The 23629-nt window shown below is 41.2% G+C and overlaps 1 protein-coding gene across 2 annotated transcripts in view; it reads right to left on the reverse strand.

Annotated features, from left to right (window-relative positions):
* PBX1 (PBX homeobox 1) overlaps positions 1-23629 on the reverse strand; it is a 294951-nt gene that overhangs the window by 43738 nt on the left and 227584 nt on the right. For both annotated transcript variants that reach the window (XM_065946526.1, XM_065946530.1), the window contains 4 exons: positions 22451-22695; positions 16074-16264; positions 8675-8810; positions 3725-3884 (listed from right to left, as the gene is read on the reverse strand). In XM_065946526.1, coding sequence (XP_065802598.1) covers positions 3725-3884; positions 8675-8810; positions 16074-16264; positions 22451-22695 — 732 coding nt within the window. The remainder of the gene's footprint in view (positions 1-3724; positions 3885-8674; positions 8811-16073; positions 16265-22450; positions 22696-23629) is intronic.

Consider the following 23629-nt stretch of genomic DNA (forward strand, 5'->3'; position numbering starts at 1 on the left):
ATTGTAACTCACAGCATTTTTAGGAAGCAGATGAACGGCAAGTGTTGCCTTAAATTCTGCAGTCTAGACATCAAAGCTCCATATAGATTAGGGAACCAGTCTGATCAGACCGGACTCCTACACCATCTGAACGCTGGAAGACAGAGCCTGTTTGCTCAATGTAAGCTTAACTCTATCATGCTCATTTCTCTATTTTCCATGATTTTCCCCTCTCAAAATCAAATAATCATTGTTACTTTCTACTCAGGGCAAAGTACAAGAGGGAATGTTTATCTAGTTCAGTATGAAACCGCTTTATATAGCTGCACATGTTCAGAGCTCCAGTTCCAGGAGGCTGTGTCTTCATCCTCCACTTAGAGATTAAGGGTAGAAACATGGGAAGAAGGAACACAGCAGAAAACATCAGTGGGACACATTCTTCCTCTTGGTTTTAAAAAACAAAATCATGCGGGTGCCTACAGATTTAGTGCAAGAGTCAGTAAACCTCTCTGGATGTGTCGCCTTCTCTTTGGCCATGTGCACTATATATCAACTTCTGTTAGGAAGCCAGCGTCCACAGATTTTAACATGATAATCTTCCACCAATCCCTCAAAACACCAAACTTCCTTTTAGGAGTACAGTAAGAATATATAAAAGAGTTTAGAGTTGCCACTATACTGTCGGAGGAAGAATTGTCATGGCTGAATCTCCTTTGTCCTTGACATACACACACAAAGCTAATAAGCAAAATGATTTAATCTATGGGTGCTGAGCCTCAAAAAAAAACAGGGACTGCCGAGCTAATCACAGATTCTGATAAGATATCAATGTTGATACCATGCCACAGAAAATATCTATAACCCACAAGCCAATTTCTTTCTTCTTGGATATTAAAAAGTTCTCCAACTTTTCCCAGTAGATAATCCAACCTTCCTAAAAGTGCCTTATTTTTCTGACATATTAACTCTTGCTTTCATCAGTCCATCAAAAGTAAGAAACTGAAGAGGCATCACTTTAGTTCACTCCAGAATTATGGACCCAGGGTTATAACTATGCTACAATTGGTCCCCATTTTTTTTTTCAAAACAATTAATTTTCTTGTCTTCTTTCTATTCTTCATCCTTGTTCCATCCATTTTGCCCAGCTCTGCTGGCATAAAATATGAAGCATTCCAAGTATCTCTAACTGCTTGCTAATTCCTCACAGGACTTAGCCCTGTGTGACTTTTATGAATCATGCCTAAGGAAAGAGGAGGCTGGACATATAACAACAAACAGGAGTATTTAGAAGTGGCCTAAATAAAGATGGTGAAATACTGCTCTCCACACAAAAGCCTCTATAAGGAAGAAGATTTACTTGCAAAATATCTTGCAGTAGAAATGAGTATTTATATTTAGTAAATCTTCTGGGAAAAACTCTTGCTTTGATACTGAGGATATAAAAAGTTTCCAGGTTTCAGAACTCTGGACTTCAAACTCAAACAAAATATATTTTTACTTACTACCCTCTTATTTAAAACTTGCTATATCAGTTATCATTTACTCTTTGACATAATCAAGGAGCTGGTATACAACATTATAAACACACTATGTGAAAAGCTGAAAGTTCTCCCTTTATCTGAGTAGAGATTTGGGTTGTGTTAAGAGCAAAGAAAATATAGAAAAACCCATTTATAACTTTTTTTGTTAGAACATTTATCTTTTAAAATTCCATGCTATTGCACATATACAATAGTATTTTCTTTTGTCTCTATTTTAGAAAAATACAAAGGGATTTCTCTGCATATTATTTCCAACAACTCAGGCACCACTGGAAAGCTTAGCTCAAATTTTCCATAATAATTTACTTTGTGCTCAGAATAGTCACATGAAGGTTAAGCCACCAGAAAAATTCCTCAGAAAACTGTAATCATAGACTGACATTCCAAGAGAGCCAACATAATTCTTAAACACAGACGAGGGGGTTAAAATGCTTACTTTTCTCTTTTTAAGTGCTTTAGGAAAGAATAAAGAAGTTACGGACTTAGTAATGAAGGGAGTCCATGGGGCCCTTCTAAGGACTAGTCATAAATCATGCTAAGCCATCTGTGAGGCAGATATATCAGGGACAGGAAAAAGTCATTTTGATATCTGTTTTGCATTATGATAACCTTTGCAAGAGTGTTGAGTGTGTTTTTGCTAATGTTGACAGAATAAAACTTCTTCCAAAAAGACAAGTGAAAATGTCTGCTTAGCAGTGCAATTCAACTGGTGCTGTTGGGTCTGAAATGCTTAATAATTGACCAGATGGGAAAGAAGGAAACTCTTTGGTTACTGAACCTGTTAGTCTTGATCCTTTGTCAACAAAACTTTGATAAGAAAATAAGGAAATACACACTCACAGACAAAACCTCAAAAAGCAAATATGCTCCCTACCTAATCTGGAGTGCTGGGTAAAGTAAAACTGGATTGAATTCTACATTGTCTTACCATATCCATGTTTACAAAGCCCCGGCCACTCTTCTTGCATGATTCCATTTAAACAAAAGAAGCCTGTGATGGTATAGCCCTGTGACTTGGAGAACCTTATGATAACAAAGCAGAAGTGTCCAGAAGCTCACAGAAAACATTAGTGTGTGGAGCCTTACATATCTCCAATAACAATCTACCATAAGGCAGAAAGATAGCTTATTTTAGTGGGTAAACAAGCTGGGAGGTCAAAGATACCACAAACCTCTCCAAATGTTAGAAATTAGACTGAAAAATCATATTATGATCTAACACATTTAAATCTGTGAACTTTTAAGGCTGAAGGCATCAATTTTCTTAAATGTGCACCCCATAGCCAAAAGCAATGCATCTGGTTCACTATGGCGAGAAATATTGTAATCTGACTTTTATTAATATTAATTTTAATACATAAATAATTATTTAATAAGAAATATTTCTGGTTTTCCCTTTAATAAAGCACCAACATGGATACCTTCCACAAATACCAAGTGTACAAACACCAAGGTTATATTTTATGTATTACAGATGATTTTTTTTCACATGTGGAAATTAAGAACTGGCACACTCCTAAAATATATTATGTTAGTCTTAACTCTGAAATTAGTGATATAATGCACATTTGCAAAAATAAAATCAGGAGCATAGCACATGACAGATACTATAATAGGAAAATTGGAATCTGGATCATTTGAATTAATGACTGGCAATTTTCTTTGTAGTTTACATAAAGAAAACCAACACAGTAAAACAGTAAAGAACAACAACAATAAACAATTGATAGCAATGATCATAGTTGGCTCTGCAGACCAGAACATTCTAATGAGATGTTTAAAGGAGAGTGAATACTCCTGCATAGAATGCATGGTAGGAAATGACTCAGACGTCATGTGATGGGAACAGCAATAGATACACAAGACAAACTAAATGTGTGAACCCCAAGAGACTACCTCAAAGTATCAAGCTTACTTATTAAAATCTCTGAAAGGAGAATTTAGAGGTCTCCTTATCAAAACCAATCAATTTACCTCTGTCCAACTTAAACAGACACATGGCTGCAAACCCTCAGACCAGCCTATCTTATAGACAGCAAAACACATTACGTTTTGAAAACAAAAGGAAAAACCCAAAGTAGCATCAATGATAAAAAAGACAATCAAACACATAAATCAACTCATCCAAAACAAGGAAACCCCTGTATAGGGAAAGCACCCATAAAAATGGAGATCCACTCCCCCAAATCAAAGAAAACACTAACCAGCTGAGTTGGGAGTGGAGGGTGAGTTAGCTTGGCTTCCGTGGGCTGACACGTTGGTGGCAGTGACAGCTGTTTTGGCAGCATAAATATTGGCTTCCTCTTGAAATTTACCTATGTTCTTCTTGTACCGGATTCGTTTATTTCCAAACCAGTTTGATACCTAGAGAGGTTTAAGAGAAGATGAGAAAGTTACCACTTCTTCCTGCATAAACATCACAGAAGAGTTTATGAGAAAGTTGGGTTTCATTGGTCTTATCCTAGCTCTGATTTCTCAACATCAGTTATAAGATCTGAAGAAAGGGCTTGGAGAGGAACAACTATATAAAATGAGATTCTCTTGCTTAATATAACACAATCTAGGAAAACCATTGTGACATTTTTCTATGGAGGAGCTGCTCATTTAACTAGGACCGTTTTACTTTAGGGTAAGCATTTTAAATCTGCTTGCCTTGTAAATATATGACTAAAAAAACTTAGCATTTCAGGAGAAATGCCTGTTACTTACCAATGCTAAAGCTGACTCTAGGCAATCAAAATACACAGGCCTTTAAATATCCATATAAATCTATATCAACATATGGGTGCTTTCATGGATGGATTAATTTCCCATTTTTAATAGTTAAGTAACTTTAATATGGACTAGGTTCTTAGCTGCACTGTACTGCTGCTGACCTTAGGATCAATATAATTCAATCCAATAAATTTCACTAAGTATTTTGTGTGAAGTTTGGTGTTATCTACATAAGGAAAACCTGAAGCACAGCGCTGATTATTCCTTTGCATTTCAGGCTTTAACTGTTAATGCCAAAACACAAAATAAACCTAATTTACTTTCATTTGTTAATTTATTTTCTTCACATGGCTCACAGTGGCTGTCCTGGCTTGATTCTTACTTGTTCCCTTCCCTTAACACCAAGACCTCTGCCAGAGACAAGTGGAAACACAGTGAAATTCAAGTTGTATTCCCATGATTCCTGCTTTAGGAAGAGTTTCATACTCCATATTCCAGATGTGATTTCAGACTAAAATGTGATTTTATACAATTACAAAACAAATCATGAATTTGATGAGGAAAGGAAAAGTTGGTAACACATGTACCACAGCTTTACATGTAACTTAATTTATCCCAACAATGGCAGATAAAGAAAATTCTTGCAAAACTAAACTTATTTTTAAAGTGCAATAGCTAAATTTTAAATCTTATAGGGCTATCCCCTAATAGACCTAAATAGCTTATACTATAGCAGAAAGGAAAAGCCTTTGTTGTAAAAATCAAATCATATCATTGCAATATTAGTAAATGAGAGAAAAAAAATTCAGAAAAAGGTTTATTTATTGTAAACACTGGGGCCTACACTAAGAGTCAAACTAGAAGAGGAAAGGCACTTCTGAGTCCATTTAAGGACCGCTGCCTATCTAATTTCAATCTCAAACTCATATGTTTTTCTTGATGTAACTTTCACTATTCATAGGAATCAATCATAATCATGGTTGGTTTCTTACTTTTAAGAGGAACAGAGAGGAAAAGAGGTAGGGAGAGTTTTTTCTGAGGCAACAGGATGAGCTGGAAGAAAGTGGGAAAGATAAAGATAGTTTGGAATGACTTTTGAGGAGGAAAGGAAATGCCTGTTGTCAGTTACATGAAAGGTGAGAAGGAAAAGGGTGGAGAATGGACCATTCCTAGATGATTGCCTTCTACAGGAGAACAGATCCTCATATATAGGGAAGATGCAGGGTCAATTCAGGCATTTCCTACATGAACCACTAGGGGGATATCATATGCCCCCAACAATGTATAGAATCAGTATTTTGTTAATTAATTCACTGTTCAAGAGTCACTGACAAGGGTCTGCTATGTGTTAGGTACTAGAGATAGACAACTAATGCAGAAGGAATCAGAGAGGTTTGCTTCACATTCTGAACAATCTGGCATGGGCAGAGCTATGATGAAGTCTGGTGGAAAGTGAGATATATGAGTTTGGCATCCTAGTAGAGAAGTCTCACAGGGATATTCTAAGAGAAGTATATTTGCAGCTGTGAGCAAGGAGGGGATCACTCCAATTAAATGTGTAGAACAGTGCTTTTCAAAGTTTCAAAGTCAGGGGTTCTTGGAGGGTTCATTAAGACAGAGTCCTAGCTTCTTCTCCTTCCCACACCCCATTCATGCATGTGTGCTCAGCTGTGTTTGACTCTTTGTGACCCCACAGACTGTAGCCCGCCAGGCTCCTCTGTTCATGAGGTTTTCCAGGCAAGAATACTGGAGTGGGTTGCCATTTCCTTCTCCAGGGGATCTTTCTAGCCCAAGGATCGAGCCCATATCTCCTATGTTGGCAGGTGGATTCTTGACCACGGTGCCACCTGGGAAGGCCCTCCTTCCCAACAGAAATTCTTATTCAGGACTGGGGTGAGACCCAAGAAATTAAAAAAAAAATAAAGTGTAGTTGATTTACAATTTTGGGTTAGGGTTAAGTGTACAGCACAGTGATTCAGATATATCTATTATCCATACCTATATATATGTACACACATATATCTATATAAACATATGGGAAGTTTCAACATATGAACACATTTTCATTTGGGATTCAAAGGAAGACTCATTAGTAAGTGAATTTTTAAAAAATATATGTCAGAATATAGTTAATGGGCTGGGACATGATGAGCTGGAGCTAAAGAAAGAACAATACTTTTAGGATATGTAGAGATGGGAGATCTTCTAAGAAGACTCAGCAGGAGTGGCCTAAGAGGAAGGAGGAAACTCCGGCGAGAACAATGTCAAGGAATCCAAAGTAGGAGAATTTCAAGATGGAGGGGTTATTACTAACCCAAAGAAACAAACCAAAACAAAAAACCCAAGATGAGAGTCAAAGGCATCTACTAGATTTGAGAACAAGAGACAGAGATTTCGTATATCATGTGGTCCAACCAACCATGACTGATAGATGGGGCAACCAAACCCAAATAGAAAGAGCGAGTTCCCTAAAATCCCATGGTTGACTCAGCATGGGTCAACATGCTCCTAGCAAAGGTTCTTTCTATGATACCATACTGTCTCCCACTGAAACTTGTTCAGCAATGGTAAAACAGTCTGGTTATGATTGGGAAGAAGTGATGTAATGGGGAATGTAGAATGATATGGCCTTGGGATGGATGGGGGAAAGACAAAGGTGACGCAATATACGTATAAATCACTTCAATGAACAAACTATTTGCACCCTGGATTTCCATAATGAAGGATGCAAAGGTTGCTGGAATAGGCCAAGATTCCATTTTTTATTCAGATACAATGCAGACTAGATCATGGAAAATTCATTCTATTTCGATAGGGATTTGGAATTCCAAGTCTCAGATTTTGAATTCAAACAAAATAATGATTTTCAGCTTTAATAGCAGAATACCCTATGACTAAAAATCACTGTTTGTGATGTGGTTCACACCTGGAACTACTCTGCAAAAATGCAGCTACCTGGAACTACTCTGCAAAAATGCAGCAAGTATCAAAAAACATCAGTTATCTTTTCTTGTGGACAATGGGTCTAGATTTGGACAAGAATGGTTAGAAACCTAGATAATACCAGACCACCTGAATTTAGACCACTAATGTCCTACTTCCCTAGGGTTGCCAAGACTAGAAACGACCTTCAGCTGGGTCCAAGTAACTGAGGAAGGTCCAAGTTGAAAAGGATAAGGCAATCCTTTCTAACTTATCTGAAAGGAGGTTTTCAAGACTGCTGCAAAATCACCCACAGCATGCTGGGGAGACCCTGGCAATATCTTCATTGCAGATCCTCTGTGTGGAGTTCTTTATTCTGACTAGACCCAATTCTGCTTAAGCTAAACACAGGCTGAAGGAATCAGCACCTGGTGGGAATAGCAGAAGCCAGGATTCAATTCAAGGAAGTCTAGATGCTCACAAAACAGCATCTACTTCTTTTGGAAAATGTAAGTGAAGTTTCTTACTAAAGTAGGCCTCTTCTCTCCAATTCCCCCTCACCCTCACCCTTTTTGTAAACACCAGTACATCTAATTCTTTTGCATGTGACATAATTCTGAGGAAAACTTTCTCTGAGAGATTTCAGAACTATCACTACTGGTCTCAACTTGAGACTGGTGTTGGCATTTGAGGTTCCAATCAAATAAGAAATATGGGTGGATTCTCTGAGTAGACAAAATGTAGATGGGAATTCCCTGGTTCGGTGGTTAAAACTCAGCACTTTCACTGTCGAGGGCCCAGGTTCAATCTCTGCTCGGGGAACTAAGACTCCTCAAGCCACATGGTGTAGCCAAAGGAAAAAAAAGTAGATACATATAAAACTTGTCTCCTTTTCTATTTCATATTAATGCTGAAGACTCCAGGTCCATAAAAATTTTATGTCATGTATCTTTCCACGTCAACAGGCACCTGTTATGGTTATTGCTCTTGGGGGAAAGGGGACACTCAGTGACATTTTGTGCAATCATTCCCGTGCAATCATAGTGACATGTTAAAATTCCTACACTCCATCAGTTACAGAGTGAGGACATCCGGAGAGGACATTTGAGTCCTTTTCATTTAAAAGTTCCATTCACTGACTGTTAAAAAGTTCCTGAGTTGGGCAAAAAAAAAAAAATGGGCCAAGGAATTGACTCTGAGAAAATGACATGAGAAGTGTTGGTAGCTCTCCAAGTCAGTGTAGAAATCCTCATCTCTCTGAAGAAAGGGGGAGCACAGAGGGAGGAGCTCCAACCCTGCTTAACTGTACTCCACTAAGTCTTCTATGTCTGCTGGTTTTTCCAGGTTACTTCCCTGGAGACTTTCTTATACACACCATGAGCCGACCTTGCCGTTCTAAGGCTTTAGTTGATGGAACTTATAAGGCATGAAAGTTCAGGAAAGCCAGGCTTCCGAGGCCCTGCCCTATAACACCACTACGGCCAGGCTTTGGGCTGAGTCCTCTGAGGATGTCTTACCTGGGACACTGTGATGCCGCACTTCTTGGCTAACTCCTCTTTGGCTTCCTCACTGGGGTAAGGGTTGCTGAGATGGGAATAGAAATATTCATTCAGGATTTCCGTTGCTTGCTTGTTGAAATTTCGTCTCTTCCGCCTTCATAAAGAGCAAGGAAATCACAATGACAAGGGAAAAAAAAAGAAGTTCACAACAAATACATATAAAAAGGGAGAGGAGAGGATCCACATTTGGGAGAAGACATGTCTTTGAGTGAAGGAGAGGCCGGAGGGGCCGGATGCGGAAAGCATTTCTGAAGATGTTTGCTGTATTCCTCACTGTGCTCACCGTGGAACACTGAGCAGAACAGTCACACCCATTTATTTTATTTTATTTTTTTTCGCCGCCGCCCCAAGTCACACCTATTTATACAGAGAGGTGAGCAGCAGGAAGTTTCAGAACCTGCCATTTTGGTTTTGAGCCCTAGACAAACCGAACACCAGCTGGGTGATTTGGAATGCCTCTCCAAACCTTAGCTTCTTCAAATGACAGTCAAAAGAGTCAAACCAACCTCATGGGGTGAGAGGAAGGGAGAAATGAGATCATATTAATATACAGACAGGTCTCAGCACAGTGCCTAGTACAGGACAAATGCTGGGACTTCTTGGGGATTCTTCCTACCAGGCCCCAGGCCTCAGATCTGATCCTTCAGAGCCATCAATACAAATTATTCATTTTTCACAACTAGTGAGGTAGCTACGGTTATTCCCATTTACCAATGAAGAGCTGAGTTTAAAAGTTGCTCAGCTAGTATGTTACAGAGCTAAAATATTAATTCAAGTCTGCCTGAGTACAAAACTCAGCCTCTTTTTATATACAAATTGCCTCCTGGCAATTACACAGAGACTCTGCAGCCATAAGTTAAAAATAAGTTATCATTTTCTCTCTATTCTACCCACAAGTAAGTGCATGCAACATTTTTAAAAGGCTTGGGGAAGGGGCAGGAACGGATGGAAATTAACCCCCTGACTGCTTGACCTTCCTTAAAAGAAGAGAAACGGTACTTCTTCAGAAGGAACAGCTGCTAAACGGTGAAACACAAGCCCAGAGAAATCTTTTTAACATACAGGTTGCTAAAAGAAAGAAAACCACTCTTTGAATAAAAGCATTTTTATGCTTTAAAAAAAAAAAGTGCTAATTGAACTAATCTAAAGTGAGAATCACTTTATGGCCTCTTCCCAGCTAAGGCCTGGGGATAGCTGGGGCTTGCTTAGGGATGCTGGACTCCTCGCAGCCGTCTGCAGGCCCTCCTCGAGGGGGCAGAGCCTCTATCTTCAAATTAGCTCCTTAGCACTTTTGCCTTTTTACTTTTATCAAAACCTTTTCCTTATGGGAAAAAAAAAATTTCCAGAACACCCCTGGTTATGCCAGGATATCAGGTTTTCCAATTTAAGCCAACGGAAAGCACTGATCGCCTTGCTAGACAGAAAATTCAGCTAATATTGTATTTTCAGGGTCCCACTTGGATTAATTAACACAATAAAGTGCCTGATTTTACCGGATGAACACCATCTGTCCACAGGTATTAACCACATCTGTCCAGATTATGCCAGGCCCAAGTCACTCTCCCAAATCATGCTGAGTTTCTGGGTCAGCCAGCATCAGAAACTGGGCAGATTAGATTAAAAGGCCCAACTAAAAAGGAGATATGTATTAAAAGCTCTTGCATGATGGGGATTTGAGGAAGGTAGCTAAGTGGCTAACCCAGTCTCCAGGCTAGTCTTTAGATAACCTCTGGCTTCCTCTTGGCCTCCAGAAAACAGTTGTTTTAGGCCTGGGGCAGTGGCCCCTGAAGGCTCCTCTAATTGGGAGTTGTTTGCATTAACATTACAGTGTATTTCTTGGGACTCTTCCAACTGAACTCATAGGAAGCCTCTCTGGAATGAGTTGGGGTGCTCGGATTGTACAGACAGCTGTTCCTGACTCCTCCTGGGGACGCGCAGTCCTCCTTTGGGTGGTCGCATCTACTCTGATGGCCGCACTGGTCATCTCTTGCAGGGCATGTCTCAATCCAGGGCCTTTGAAACCCCAGAATTAGGAGTTTACAGAATTTCAAGAAACCCAGGGAAAATAATATACTTCTGACAATAAGGTTATTTGAACTAAGATGCCCGGTTTCTTTGCTCTGGCTGGAAGTGTTTTCAGCTTGGTGAGTTAACACTTGTTATTTCAAGCCAACCACAAGCTTTGATTCTTGAGTATCCAGGTAAGTGTAAGAAATGTGGAAGTCGATGAAATTTTAGGAATGAAGCTTTGGAATCACAGTGATTCAAGAATGAGGAGTGGAGGCACCACAGACCATCAAACATGTTATCTCAAATCAAAGAAGAGCCCAAATGCCTCTCCTAAGAGCCAATACCCCATTTACCACTGCGTCCATTTGCCACTGCATATCCCAGACACTTCCAACAAACTGTTTCTAAGACAAGTATCACATTTCACTCAAACCAACTTCATTTTCATTTCTTCCCACATTATATAATAATACCACCATAGATACAAAGTTCATTATATTTGCTAATTTGCTCATCCGTTCAATTGTTTGTTCATTCTTTAACTATTTGAGTACCTAACACACACCAGAACCTGGGAGTGATTCTCAACTCCCCTCACTCTTTTCCCTTCACTGGATGATTGGCCCCAGAGCAAGTTTTACCAGTTCTATTTTTCAAATCTATCCCTTTTGTTCCAGCCTCAGTGTCATTGCTTTTTTTGAAACGGGTTTAGAGGAACTACGGTCTATTGTATAATGGCCTTACTAAGGTTGTCCAACTGCACTTTCTACAATGAGGAAAATAAATGTTCTCTGTTCTCCTATTGGAGTAGCCAGCAGCTGCTATTGAGTGGCTGAAATAAGATGTGTAAAACTGGAGAGCTAAAATTTTCCATTTTGTTTACTTATATTTTAATTAATATAGAATAAAAATCAAGAAGCCACAGACTAGATAGTACAACTGTAGGCTGACGCTTTCCTGAAATCATGCCCAAATAGAGAGCCTGGACTCTCAGCCATGGGGCACACCATTGTGTGCCCTAAATGTCTTCAGCACCTCTTTCTTTAATCTATTCCTTCATATACCAATGTTTATCTGAACATATTTCTCTGCAAATATTTGAGTAAAATAGGGAAGGTATTTTATACTTATTCTGTATTGCCCCAGTTTGAGAAGCACAAGCCTCAGCTAATCCTTAAGAAAATCACCACAGGAATTCCTCTAAACCATGGATCTGATCATGAAAATAATAATAATGATAGCAATAATAATATACTATATTTTACACTAATATACCATAGTGATCCTTATTATATTATAGCTGAATTATGGTGTGAATGCTAAGCTCCAGACACGATATTATAAATATGTTATCTTATTTATTCCTGTGAATAGAATTATTCCCATTTTGAAGACACAAAAACTGAGTCTTAGGAAGGATAAGCCGTTTATCCCAGATCACAGATGTAGTCAGGGTTATAGCAAGAATCTGAACCCAAGCAGTGTAATTTGAGAACGTTCCTCTTTTCCTTCCTTACACAGCTCAGAGTTTCTGCTGCTGCACGGGACAATCCGCAATCTCTGCTGGCACAGTTAAGGTCTTTCAGTGGATCGAGCCCTTCCCCAGGGTCTCATTTCCCTCCAGTCCTACACACGCTCTTCCTAATTTCATCCAGCTTCATCATATGCTCCCCTGTTCCCCAAAGACATACACAGCGTTCATGCTCCCATGCCTCTTCATACCTCTCTGTGTATTTCTCTCCCACAGCATTTGCCACAGCTTTACACGTGTCTTCCCAACTAAACAGCAAATCCTCAAGGGGAGGAGCCATGTTTCACATGTATTTGAAACCCTGGTGCCCAAAACATAGTAAGCATCCCAGTCAGTAATGCCTGTCGAAGCTGAATTGTGTTGTTTACTTTGCTTCTGTGATTCCTTCTATTTGTTAAATGTCATAGTCCTCTGAGATTCAGCACTGTCTGCCTCTCCCCAGTTCTCCAGTGTCTCTCCGCTCTGGGTGAATTTGGCAGTTGTACTTCCTGTGATCACATGCAGCTTTATGCTCAGTTATAAGAGCACCTGTCCCAGGAGATTACGAGTTCTTGAAGGTGGGACCCACATTTACGTGTATTCTTTTCATCTTTGTCTTTCCAGAGGCTAATACAGCATTTGGAAGGGTAAAAACTCAGTTATAGAAGTAAATAAATCTAAATATAGTGGCAGTTCAGCCAGATCATATTGGATGTCGTTTCCTTTCTTACAATCCTCTTTTATAATCATTTTCGATAACCTTAACTAGAACGGTGGAGTGCAGAGGTATATTTCCAACCATGTGCTTGCTGCTTTCTCCAGCAAGATGTTATTTTTTAAAAAACAAAGTTAAAATTATTGTTTTGCTTGAAAATCATTAAGAAGGTTTACAAGTTCTATCTCAAAGACTTATCACAGCACTATGCTTGATATAAAACATGTAATAATAAAAGTTGACTGAATGAATGAGTAGAATTTTTAAGTTAAACTTTTATGGCACAGTTAAATCAACATAAGGAAGAAAAGAAGGGTATGACTCAAGTGGACAAAACCTGGCCTAAGTGTTCAGCTGGGGAGTATGGAAGGCAGACTCCTAAGAAGATCTGTAAGATTCCACTCTGGGGTACCCCCCTGACCTTGAATGTGTGTGTTGGGGGGACAGTGAAAATGATAGGATATCTTTCCTATGATTAAGTTACTAATCAGCTGACTTTGTGTTAATGAAATGGGAGATCAGGTTAAAGTCGTAAGAGGGTGACATGACCCAGGAAGAAAGGAAGCAGCAGTAAGCCCTGCCAGTGGGAAGGCGGCCTCTAAGAACTGGGGACATCAGTCCTACTATCACAAGGAACTGAATTCTGCCCCCACGGGAATGAGCCTCAGCTGTGAGCACAGCCTCAGCTGAGCCCCAGATCACAGCTTTGTGAGACTAGGGCAGAGGATCCAGGTTAACCTGCTGTTCCTGAACAACAGAAACTGTGAGACAACTTTGTGTTAGTCTAAGCTGCTAAATTTGTTGCAATCTGTTCTTCAAGAGCAGAAAATACAAGGAATATTACACAACAAAGCTATAACATTCAATTCTGCATTATATTATGAAGACTAATCCTATTACTAAATCAAGTCTCCCTTGTATTTCATTTGTCTTCCATGAAATCTTTTCTTAATGAAGCCCTGCCCATCAGATGCATGGATTAGAGCAGCATGTAAATATCAACAGTGAGTGTGTCTTTCTTACTAAAGTGTGTTTAACTAGCTTTCCCAATAATAGATAGCGCTAGAAGCAATGATATTAACTACTTCAATCATGCAGTCCAGGCAAACATTCATTTTTGAGCTGGAAAAACCATTTGCTCATCCTTGTGTTGGCATTTGGGGTCATATCCTTTCAGTGATACTAAATACACCCTCAAAATAAATGCTATAACAATGACAATTGGTTAATTGTTTGAGTTTTGAACCTTGACTCAGAGGCAATGATTCAAAGGTTGCAACCAAATCAGGAAAAAGATCCTCTCTTATGATGACTGTCCTTCTGGTGCCAACTAGAACAATCTAGGCAAAAGCTGATGGAAGTGAAAGGAACTGTGTACAAAGCTTGCCTAGTTTCATGTCTTTTGGAGTCTGACCTTCAACTGGGCACAGCTGAGTTCCTGAAAGAAGAAATCCTATGAGAAAATGATTCTGCTCCTCCTTTCTAATTTCTTCTTTCTTGAAAAGAACCCAGTCTGGGCCCAACTCTTTTTTTGCCCCCAATATCTGCCAACGTAAATGCCAACACCAGCATTTTAATGAAGGGAGCTACCATGGGGGGATGTAAACAACACATGCAGAGTGTGGCAGCCACAACACAGGGGAAAGACCCAGACACAGGCCACCAGTCACTTGCACTTCATACCACGGGGAGCAGCCTGCTGAAAGAAGCCAGGCCGGCAGCAGGCCACAGGGCCAGGGAGATACCTGGGGTCGGGGTGCCCCGGTGCAGCAGGCTGTGCCTTCCTTCCCCCAGCACCGTGCTCTGCTGCGGAAAGCTCTGTTCATTTGCACTTTCTCTTGACTTTATGTATTTCTATTAGCCCAGAGATACAGTTTGCTGGCTGACATTCCTATTTCATATTCCACATGACCCAAAACACAATGAATGAAAGGGAGTTGAGGAGATGCCAGGGAGCTTTAAAGAGGTCTGTGAACTGTAAAGACCACAGTTGTGCAGACAGAGGAAAGCATAGGTAAAGGAACTGAACAGTGCATGATTTCTAGGGTGGAAAAAAATGAAAAAGCAGAGAGGCTGTGTGTCTGACTAAAAAGGAACTCAACTACAGATCATTAAATGGTATACGACCATGACATAGCTAGTGTTTTTCTAATAAAAATCATATATTGGGATTATACTCAAGAATTGAAACAATGAATGATGAAATCTGCATTTATAGAAGATGACTGATTTAAGGTGAGCTGTGGATCACAAAGGATATCCATACACTGAAAATTCATGTATTAGATCAATTATCAACACCACTTTCTAGAGTACATGAAAGACATGACTAGCACTGTCTTACAGGCTGGATAACAGAAGCCAAAGAAATCAAAGGGATTTGCACAAATCCACCAGTGTAGAGAGTAGTGGGACTAAGACTATCTGTTCTACAGTCTTAGCTTTTGTCCTAAAAGGACTTTTCTATCCATGGTTTCAACTGGGTTCTCTGAACTCACAACTTAGGTCACAAGTTAGTGTCAGAAAATTTTAAATCTTGATTGAAAATCTGGCCCACATGAGACCAGTCCCTTGCCCCTCCATGCCCAAGGGACCACGTCTTCTTCATTTTTGTGCCGCTAAAACTCAGCCCAGAGTACAACACATGGTAATCTAGTTATAAATATTCGTTGAAGCTAACTAGGTACCATCTCTAACATAAAGTGTGGCAGAGATTCCCAGCTCTCAACTGGAACCATCTTTCTTGAAGAAAAGATGTCATTGCAATATCTGGTTAGCCTTCTACAGGCTTATAGTTACAACCCATTCCTATGAAAGAGGCCACTAATGGTATGAAAACAAAAAGTCCTGCTTCTTCTGTCCCTATGGCTAAATCATCCTCATTTCTCATGTAGAGTGAGTAGCAGTGGCCACAAATAATATTCCATCCCCACATTTTCCTGGAGTTGTATAAAACCCATGGTTATCCACCCCTGCAGCCTTCCTTTCCCTGACCTCTCTCAGGCTACTGCTTGGCTCAGCCTTGAACACAGTCACTGCGGGGCCTCTGGAGAGGGCCAGCCTTGGACTCCAACCCTGAATCAGCGGTTCTCCCAAAGGACAGCCCTCTCCTGGGCACTCACCGTGCATCCAGAAACCGGGAGCGCAGGATCATGACGGCCTCACACGTGCTCTGCTTGAGCTGCATCTGGATGGAGCTGAACTTGCGGTGGATGATACTGACCATCCGCTCGATCTCCTTTGGGGAAATAGGCCTGGTCCGGCTTTGCTCCCGTAGGAGGTTCATCACATGGGTGGTGAACTCATTACATGCCTGGAACGGAGGAGGACAGACAAGGGGCATGGTAAGGGTTCTTGCTGTGAGGCTGTGTAGGTCTTTCTAGAGACATGTACAGGTAAAGAAAACTGGGCTAGCTTGTGGCATTTTTATCAAAAAAAAAAAAAAAAAAAAAAAGAGATGCCCAGAAACCCCTTTCAGCCCTTTTGATTATAATTTTCATCACTATGTGGATTTTTTTAAAGGGGAGAAGAAAACTTACAGTAATTTTTCAAAATCAATTTTTTTTCATGATTTTACTATTATGAAAGATGAGGACATGTATGTTAGTATAAAACTTCACAACCCTTCACTCCCATGTTAACAGCTAAAGAGAATATGAAGTAAAAAACAGCATGAACTTTTTGCTTTGCCCTTATTTCTGTTATGCTAAAGCTTCCAAATATTCAATTTGGCATAAAGACTCCAAAGAATGGAATCACTGAGTTAAAAGCTCTGATGACTCTTCTGTGAGATTCTCATTAATCTACTTCTAGCTGTAACATAAGAACTCCCTCCTATGCTGGTCTTCTGAAGATCCTCTATAACACAAAGGGAATCTGTATAGAAACAAATTCAAAACATGATTTAGAGGATTTAGGAAATGCCTGTGCAGACAGAAAACTCTCAGGTTATAGACCAATATGCTATCAGCTCTGGAAGTGAAACTGGAGATCATTTATCCCACCTCCTTATTTTACAGTTGGGAAAACTGTGTCCAAGAGATGGAGGCCCACAGCAAAAAGCAGCCTGAACACTCCCTAAACCAGGTCAAGACTTCTGTTCTTTCCCAGACTCTGGACTTGCTCCTTGGACCACCGTTGCCCTTTCCTTTAGTTACTATAACTTATCATTGTAGTCTGGTTTTCTCAAGGAACATTCAGCAAAACATCTACTCACACTTAACTCACAGCTGTGTTGGAAAACCGTGTAAAATTTGTTAGCAAGAAAGGCAAGTTGATGCTCTGAAAGTTGAAGAACTAAGGACTCAGAAGTGTCCAATTTAATACCGCAGAATCATGTTCATTAATGCTAAAACTGCACTGCTATTGTTTTATCACAACACAAAGCTCTTCCTAGCTGTTGGTTATACAGTAACAGTAACACATTCACTGTTCACTTCTCCAAGAAATCCTTCGAGGTTCCCTGGCCAAAGATACATCAGCAGATATCCACTGGGCTGTGTCTACACTGGGGGCTGGGAAGCCTGGTCTTTGACCCCGTCTCCATGAGCATGTGGGCAATTGCTTTCACTACTCAGCGCCTCGTTTTATTCGTCCAAAAGTGGATTTAATCATTCCTACCCCTTTAGCAAGGCCAGCAATCCTCACCCTCCTTGTACGGTGACCTGTGGATGGAGTAAATCACTCATATTGAACAGGGCCGCAGCTGAGAGCGCAGACTGCCTGTGTTCACACCCTGCCCAGAAACGCATTTCACTGTGGGGCTTTGGTCAGTCATGTAAGATCCCTGAGTCCTCTCTTTCCTATCTGTGAAATGAGGAGGACAGTACCTCAAAGACTGTGGTAAGGACAAGATAAGTTACTGTGTGTCTGGCCATATCGTGTGTCCTTATCTTTTTCAAGTATAGGTGACTCAGAAACCCAGCATATGATCACAGTGGGGCAAACCTCTCCAGGCTTCAGTTTCCCTTGTGTTACAAATAAACGAGGTCACAAATAGCTTCTTTCTACTCTGCAGGTATATATATGCTGAAGACGAAAACCACAGAAGATCAGGTCCACAGAGCATTTTGCCCTTACTATGAAAACTGCTACATAAACACAAGATCTTATTATAAGCTTCATCTCTCCCCAATCTAAACAGTACCCCTGAGCTGTACCACAAAGGGAGGAGAATAAAGCCTGGCAGCAAGTGGGCTGGAAGTCTCTGAGGCCTCGGAGAGGGGTGGCGGGGAGGTGTGCTGCAAGCATGCCCCGCTGGGCTGCAGGTCCTCCCCAGCCCCCGACTTGGTGGGGGTTCCAAGTGAGGAGGGGCTGGGCGTGAAGCAGGTATTGTCGGATGCACACCCTCTCTGCTGGGAAGCCACAGTACTCCGTTAATGATGTGCTTCATTATGGTGAATAAAGATACTCACAATAGCTGGTGTTTATTGGGGGCATTGGATCCAGGGTCCCTTTCTGCTCTGCCCTAAACAGACAGTGGCGTCTGTTCACCCACTGCTGAGGTGGAGCGAGGCAGCTGCTCAACAGCTGCTTGGGAACACACAGCAGACAGCAGACAGGACTTCAAGTCCATTTAGATGGGCAGAACATAATGATCCAGATTCTTCCAGGACCTGAACTACCCAGGCCTCCTTAGCTCCCCAAGCTCAGCAGCTTCGGAAGCTGTATCACTCCGGTGAGGCCAGTTCTCCCGATGGAATGGGGAGTGGAAGTGATTAATTAATTAAATAGAACCCTCGCAGGCTGAAGGTGTCCGTGACAGAGGAGACTGCTGAAGACAGTCACCTTCTGGAGCTACCCCTCCAGCTGCCTCTGGAGACATCCCAGGTTCCAGGGCAAGGGCACTTTGAGGAGCGGCCGACCCAAGAGAAGCTCTTCACAAATCTTGCTTAGTATAAGCAATTTAATCCTGGAATTGAAGCTTCCTTCCTGCACTCTCTGAAACTCATCTTCATCTCTAAGTCTTGCAAACTGGATTTGGCTGCCAATTTCAGCAAGGAATAGGACTGGGATCTTAAGACTTCCTTGGCTGTGAAAGGACTACTTAACCCACCCCAGTTCGGCCTTGGAGACTGAGCCTTGTCAATGTCCTGGCAGCATTGCTTAGAAAAACTGAAGAACTCTGCAAAGCTGCAAGAGTATCTTTTTTTGTTTTTTTGAATAGCACTTGGAAGAAAATTTAGTTTTCTGATATCCCGGTTTTATCTATCAAAATATGCCAGCTTTCTTTTTTTTAGCTAGCTCTTAAATACCTCAGCTACCAACACGATTGACTGAAAAGGTGTTTACCAACCTTTTTAAATGAAGAAAACAATTTCCTTCCTTTCTTTCTAATGAAAGTCACTAGAAGCCTTCTTTATCTAATAACCTCAGGGTGAAACAATGGCTGATTCAGGTCTTTTTAGCAGAGGTTGCGGGGAGCACATGATGAGTGGGAGGGGTGAGGAGGGTTACCCTAGTTAATTACTGGAGAACTAACTGAGCCTCTGGTTATCTATCACCACCAAACTAAAAACAAAACAAACCAGAACAACAGAATCAACTCTTGAATAGTCAATCCGGTAACCATCTAGGTACTATTAAAAGAGACTGACATTTTTAGTAAGGTTTCCTATTTTTTAAAAAGGTCCCGTGAGGAATGCTTACAGAAAAAATGAAGAAGATCTATCTTTCAGACTTACTAGCTAGAAGGTTAATGGCATAATTTCCTCACAATCTGCCATTTACTCTAATTAACAATACAACTAATATTAATAAATTATTAAGCACACAGTGTGTTAAACAGTATTCAGTTCCTACCCAGAAAATGCCCAAAGAAATAAGGAAATAATTTCTTAGTACTTCTTTTTTTTTTTTTTTTCCTTAGTACTTCTTAAGAATAATAAATACAGACTACCACTGCTACCTTGACCTAACTTGATCCCACAAGAGACTGAACTAGACCTGCCGGTGAAGGTCTGAGGGTCTCCTGCGGAGGCGTGGGTCAATAGCGGCCGCCGCAGGGACGGGACACTGGCGGCAGCAGTTGTGGGAGATGCATGTTGACATAAATCCACCCAGAGGTCGCCATTAACCCCACCATCGAGTCTGCAGACTTCAGGACTGGGTCACCTCAGACCAAACTAGTAACAGAGAGGGAATACAGCCCCACCCATCAGCAAAATGGATACAGTGCAAGTTCCCAATTTCCAGTATTGTTGTTATTCAGAATATGTAGGCATCTATGAGAAGTTTCTTAAGGAGAGTATTTTTATCACTAGTCTCTCTTAGAGAGCATCAGTCTATTCCATGAAAGTACCAGGGAGGACAGGCTGGTTACTTCATTGTCTACAGACATCCACACTCGTTCCATATTAAGTGGAGCTGAGGGTTGCTCCAATAACAGCCTTGGGCTAAAGGTCCAAATCGAGATTCCAGGGTAAACTGTCCCTGCTTGGATGTGTGACCCAGATATATCATCTAACCTCTCTGACCTCCATTTCCTCACCTGTATCAGAATGGAGATGATGACAACCATAAAAGTGCTGGAACAAGTGCAGTTAGGTTGATAAAAGTGCTCTAGACATTTTGGAAGAAGGTGGAAGAGGAACAAGGTGGGGTTAAATCAAGAAGATAGTCTGTTCTTTTTGTTGCTGGCAATCTGAGCTACAAAGAAAGCCAGTTTTTAACACCATCCAGCCTATTATCCACCTCAGCTGTAGGTTGGGGAGGAAGCCACACTCTTTGTGCCCCTGGAGTTTGGGATGAGTTAACCTGGATACCAGGTCTAGATAGGCTGTTATGCCAGAGACCAAGCTCAGTGGTGAAGGTAAATAGGAAAAGCACGGGAGGAAGAACCCAAGTGGCTAGCTAGGGACCTTTATAGGAAACGTCCCCGTGAGTCTTCCGAAACTATCTCCTTGGTTGGGGCAGGCTGTGAACGCTAACGTGATGGCCCAGGAGGGGAAATTGTCATGGATCAGCCAGCTTACCTGAGCTGAGCCTCTCCTGGGATCTGATAAAATGTCTACAAGAGTCTACATCATGATAAGAATGTTTGTTCTTCCCCGAGAGGGTCGAGGGTGATGATCCACAGGTTCTTACCACACAATGACTTTCATTTTGCTCCCCTTGACTCCTCCCTACACCTGTCCTGTGGCTGAAATTCACCACACTTGGCTTCCAGCTTCATAGTAATCTTTTCCCTCATAAAAGAAGAGATTTTGTAGAAATCCATTTCAAAGGTAGATAGGAGTGCAATAATGAAACTTTCTTCACTTTAAATTTTAAAATGCCTATTTCTATTTTAAAATTTATATATTCTATTAAGTTTGCATTTGCCTTTTACTTAGACAGTCCTAAGTGGACAGTACAGAGTCTTCTACTTTTTGATTTTTTTTTCTCCCTCTTCTTCTATGATTCTTAAAAAAGAAAGAAAGAAAGAAAGCCAGAAATCTAACAGTTCTATGAAAGTACGTTAACTTAGAATTTCAGGACAATGTCACATCCAACAATATGACAACCAACTAATGTCAGTTAAATAATGGAAGGAAATCCTGATGTTAAAGGACCCCTAGTAAAATAGTGTTGCTCATACTGACCGGAGGAAACAATATTGACATTTAAATTCATGTGTGTGTGTGGGGGGGGTGCTCTAGCAGAGAGGGGTGCTGTTATAATTACAATACCATACAACATCTATATACTGTTTTATGACTTACAGCCTTTCTTAAGCTTTTCCTTCATATGATTTTTTATGGCTCTCTGATAGCTTAGGCTCCAAATCCACAGGTCTTTGCTGAATACTACCAGCTACTGAGGTAGAGAATGTGGACCACTGGATCCCACAGACCAGTAGAGTGTCAGGGCTGGAATTCAATTTTGTCTATCTCCAGGGGTTCCCTGAGACCCTCTACTTTTTTATATAGCGGGAGATGTGTATCATATTGTATACTATATACAAAAGTCAGAGTATGATGGACTTTCATTTGAACTAATCTGGGTAGAGTGAAGGAATTTAAGGTCAAGTTTTAGTATCCGTTCCCACAGGCTTCCATGAGCCCCGGGTGGTGAGGTAGCCTCCTAATCAATGCGAAAACAAGGCCCAGAGGACCCCCACCACACACATCTCCCCAGGTCACCTGGTGACTCTGCCCATGACTATAACGCCGAGAGCCCCAGAGCTGCATACCAAGGGACAGCACTCTGGAGTGCCAGGGGTTGTTTCCTCATATAGACTCAGTTTCCTAAAATCATCAATTAAAGCTATTTTTTTTAAACTATTTTTTAAAATGATCTTATCTCCAGTTTGCCTGAGTTTTCAATAGTGGAGACCCTGGACTTGATGGGCTCAAGTTCAAAAAAGTGGCTTTGGGGGGAGGCCAGAAACACTGGATCCCCGGGCAATCTCCAGGAAAGGCTACCTGCCTCCGTCCCCTCCTAGCTCGGAGTTTCGTGATTTCTCCGCCCTGCCCTAAAGGGCTGGGGAGGACCCAGACCCCCACAAGGCTGTGAGTACCTGCTCGTATTTCTCCAGCTCCGTGTGGTAGATTTGTCTGATCTGTGAGAGTTTGGCTCTGTAATCGGAATGTTCCACGGAGTTGTCGGAACCGGCGCCTCCAGAAGCAGCCGCCGCTGCAGCAGCCGCCGCGGAGCCTCCGCCCTTCTCGGGCCCCGCCACCCCCTCGGCCAGCAGCATGTTGTCCAGTCGCATCAGCTGGGGGTCTGTGGGCTCCTCTTCTTGGGCTCCCCGGATACTCAAAACTGCAGGAAGATACAAAAGAGTGGGGAGGTGTTGACAGTAACCCAACGAAGTAAAATTTAAAAGCAACAGAAAACTCCCAATATATGATGTGGCTGAAGAAGTCTCAGATTATTTAACCGAACGGCATCTGAGCAATGAGCGTGCAAAGGGCTGGAAAAAGAGAGGGATGGGAGGACTAGAAAATGCAAGGAGACATTTGATTTGTTTCTGAAATTAATTATACTCCTCTCATATGGGGTGCCTGTAACAGTCAAACTGATGGAGACTGGAAGCAGGCCTGTGGGTACCACAGGCTGGGAGAAGCGGGGAATAAGGAACGAGTGATGAACCAGTACGGAGTTACATTCTGGGAAGATGAAAAAGGTCTTGAAATGGACGGTGGTAGTGGCTGCCCAGCAATGTGAATGTACGTAATGCCACTGAACTGTACAGTCAACAACAGTTATAATGCTAAGTTTTGTTATGTATATTTTACCACAATGAAAGAAATTTCAAATCCACACACAAAAAAAAATTATAACAGAATAATTTTCACTTTCATCCCCAAACTGCTAAATTTTAATTCAAGGAATAGCATTTCCTTTCTCATTTCTAATTTTAGATGCCTGTGAGTTTGTTATTACAAAGTTTTTACACTCATTGACTTTATGATATTGGATCAGCCTAAATTTTCATTTCCAAAATAACCTAAGCCAGGCAAATTCAGTTAATTTGAGTGATGTGTGAAGACATCTCCCCTGGACTAGGGATTTCTACTTTTCCAAAATTGAGATCAATTTATTCTGGGTGGTAAGAACTCTGTCCTGGTACAAACAAGGGTGAGATTCTTTAAACAAGCTGCCTCAGGGATTCAGAGAAGCTGGGGTTCTGAAAGGATGAAGGAGGCTCAGCTCCATGAAGGGCTCCTTTTTATGAATCCCCCACGACCATTTG

This window comes from Muntiacus reevesi, chromosome 1 (genome assembly GCF_963930625.1).
Source record: "Muntiacus reevesi chromosome 1, mMunRee1.1, whole genome shotgun sequence".
Classification (NCBI taxonomy): Eukaryota; Metazoa; Chordata; class Mammalia; order Artiodactyla; family Cervidae; genus Muntiacus; species Muntiacus reevesi.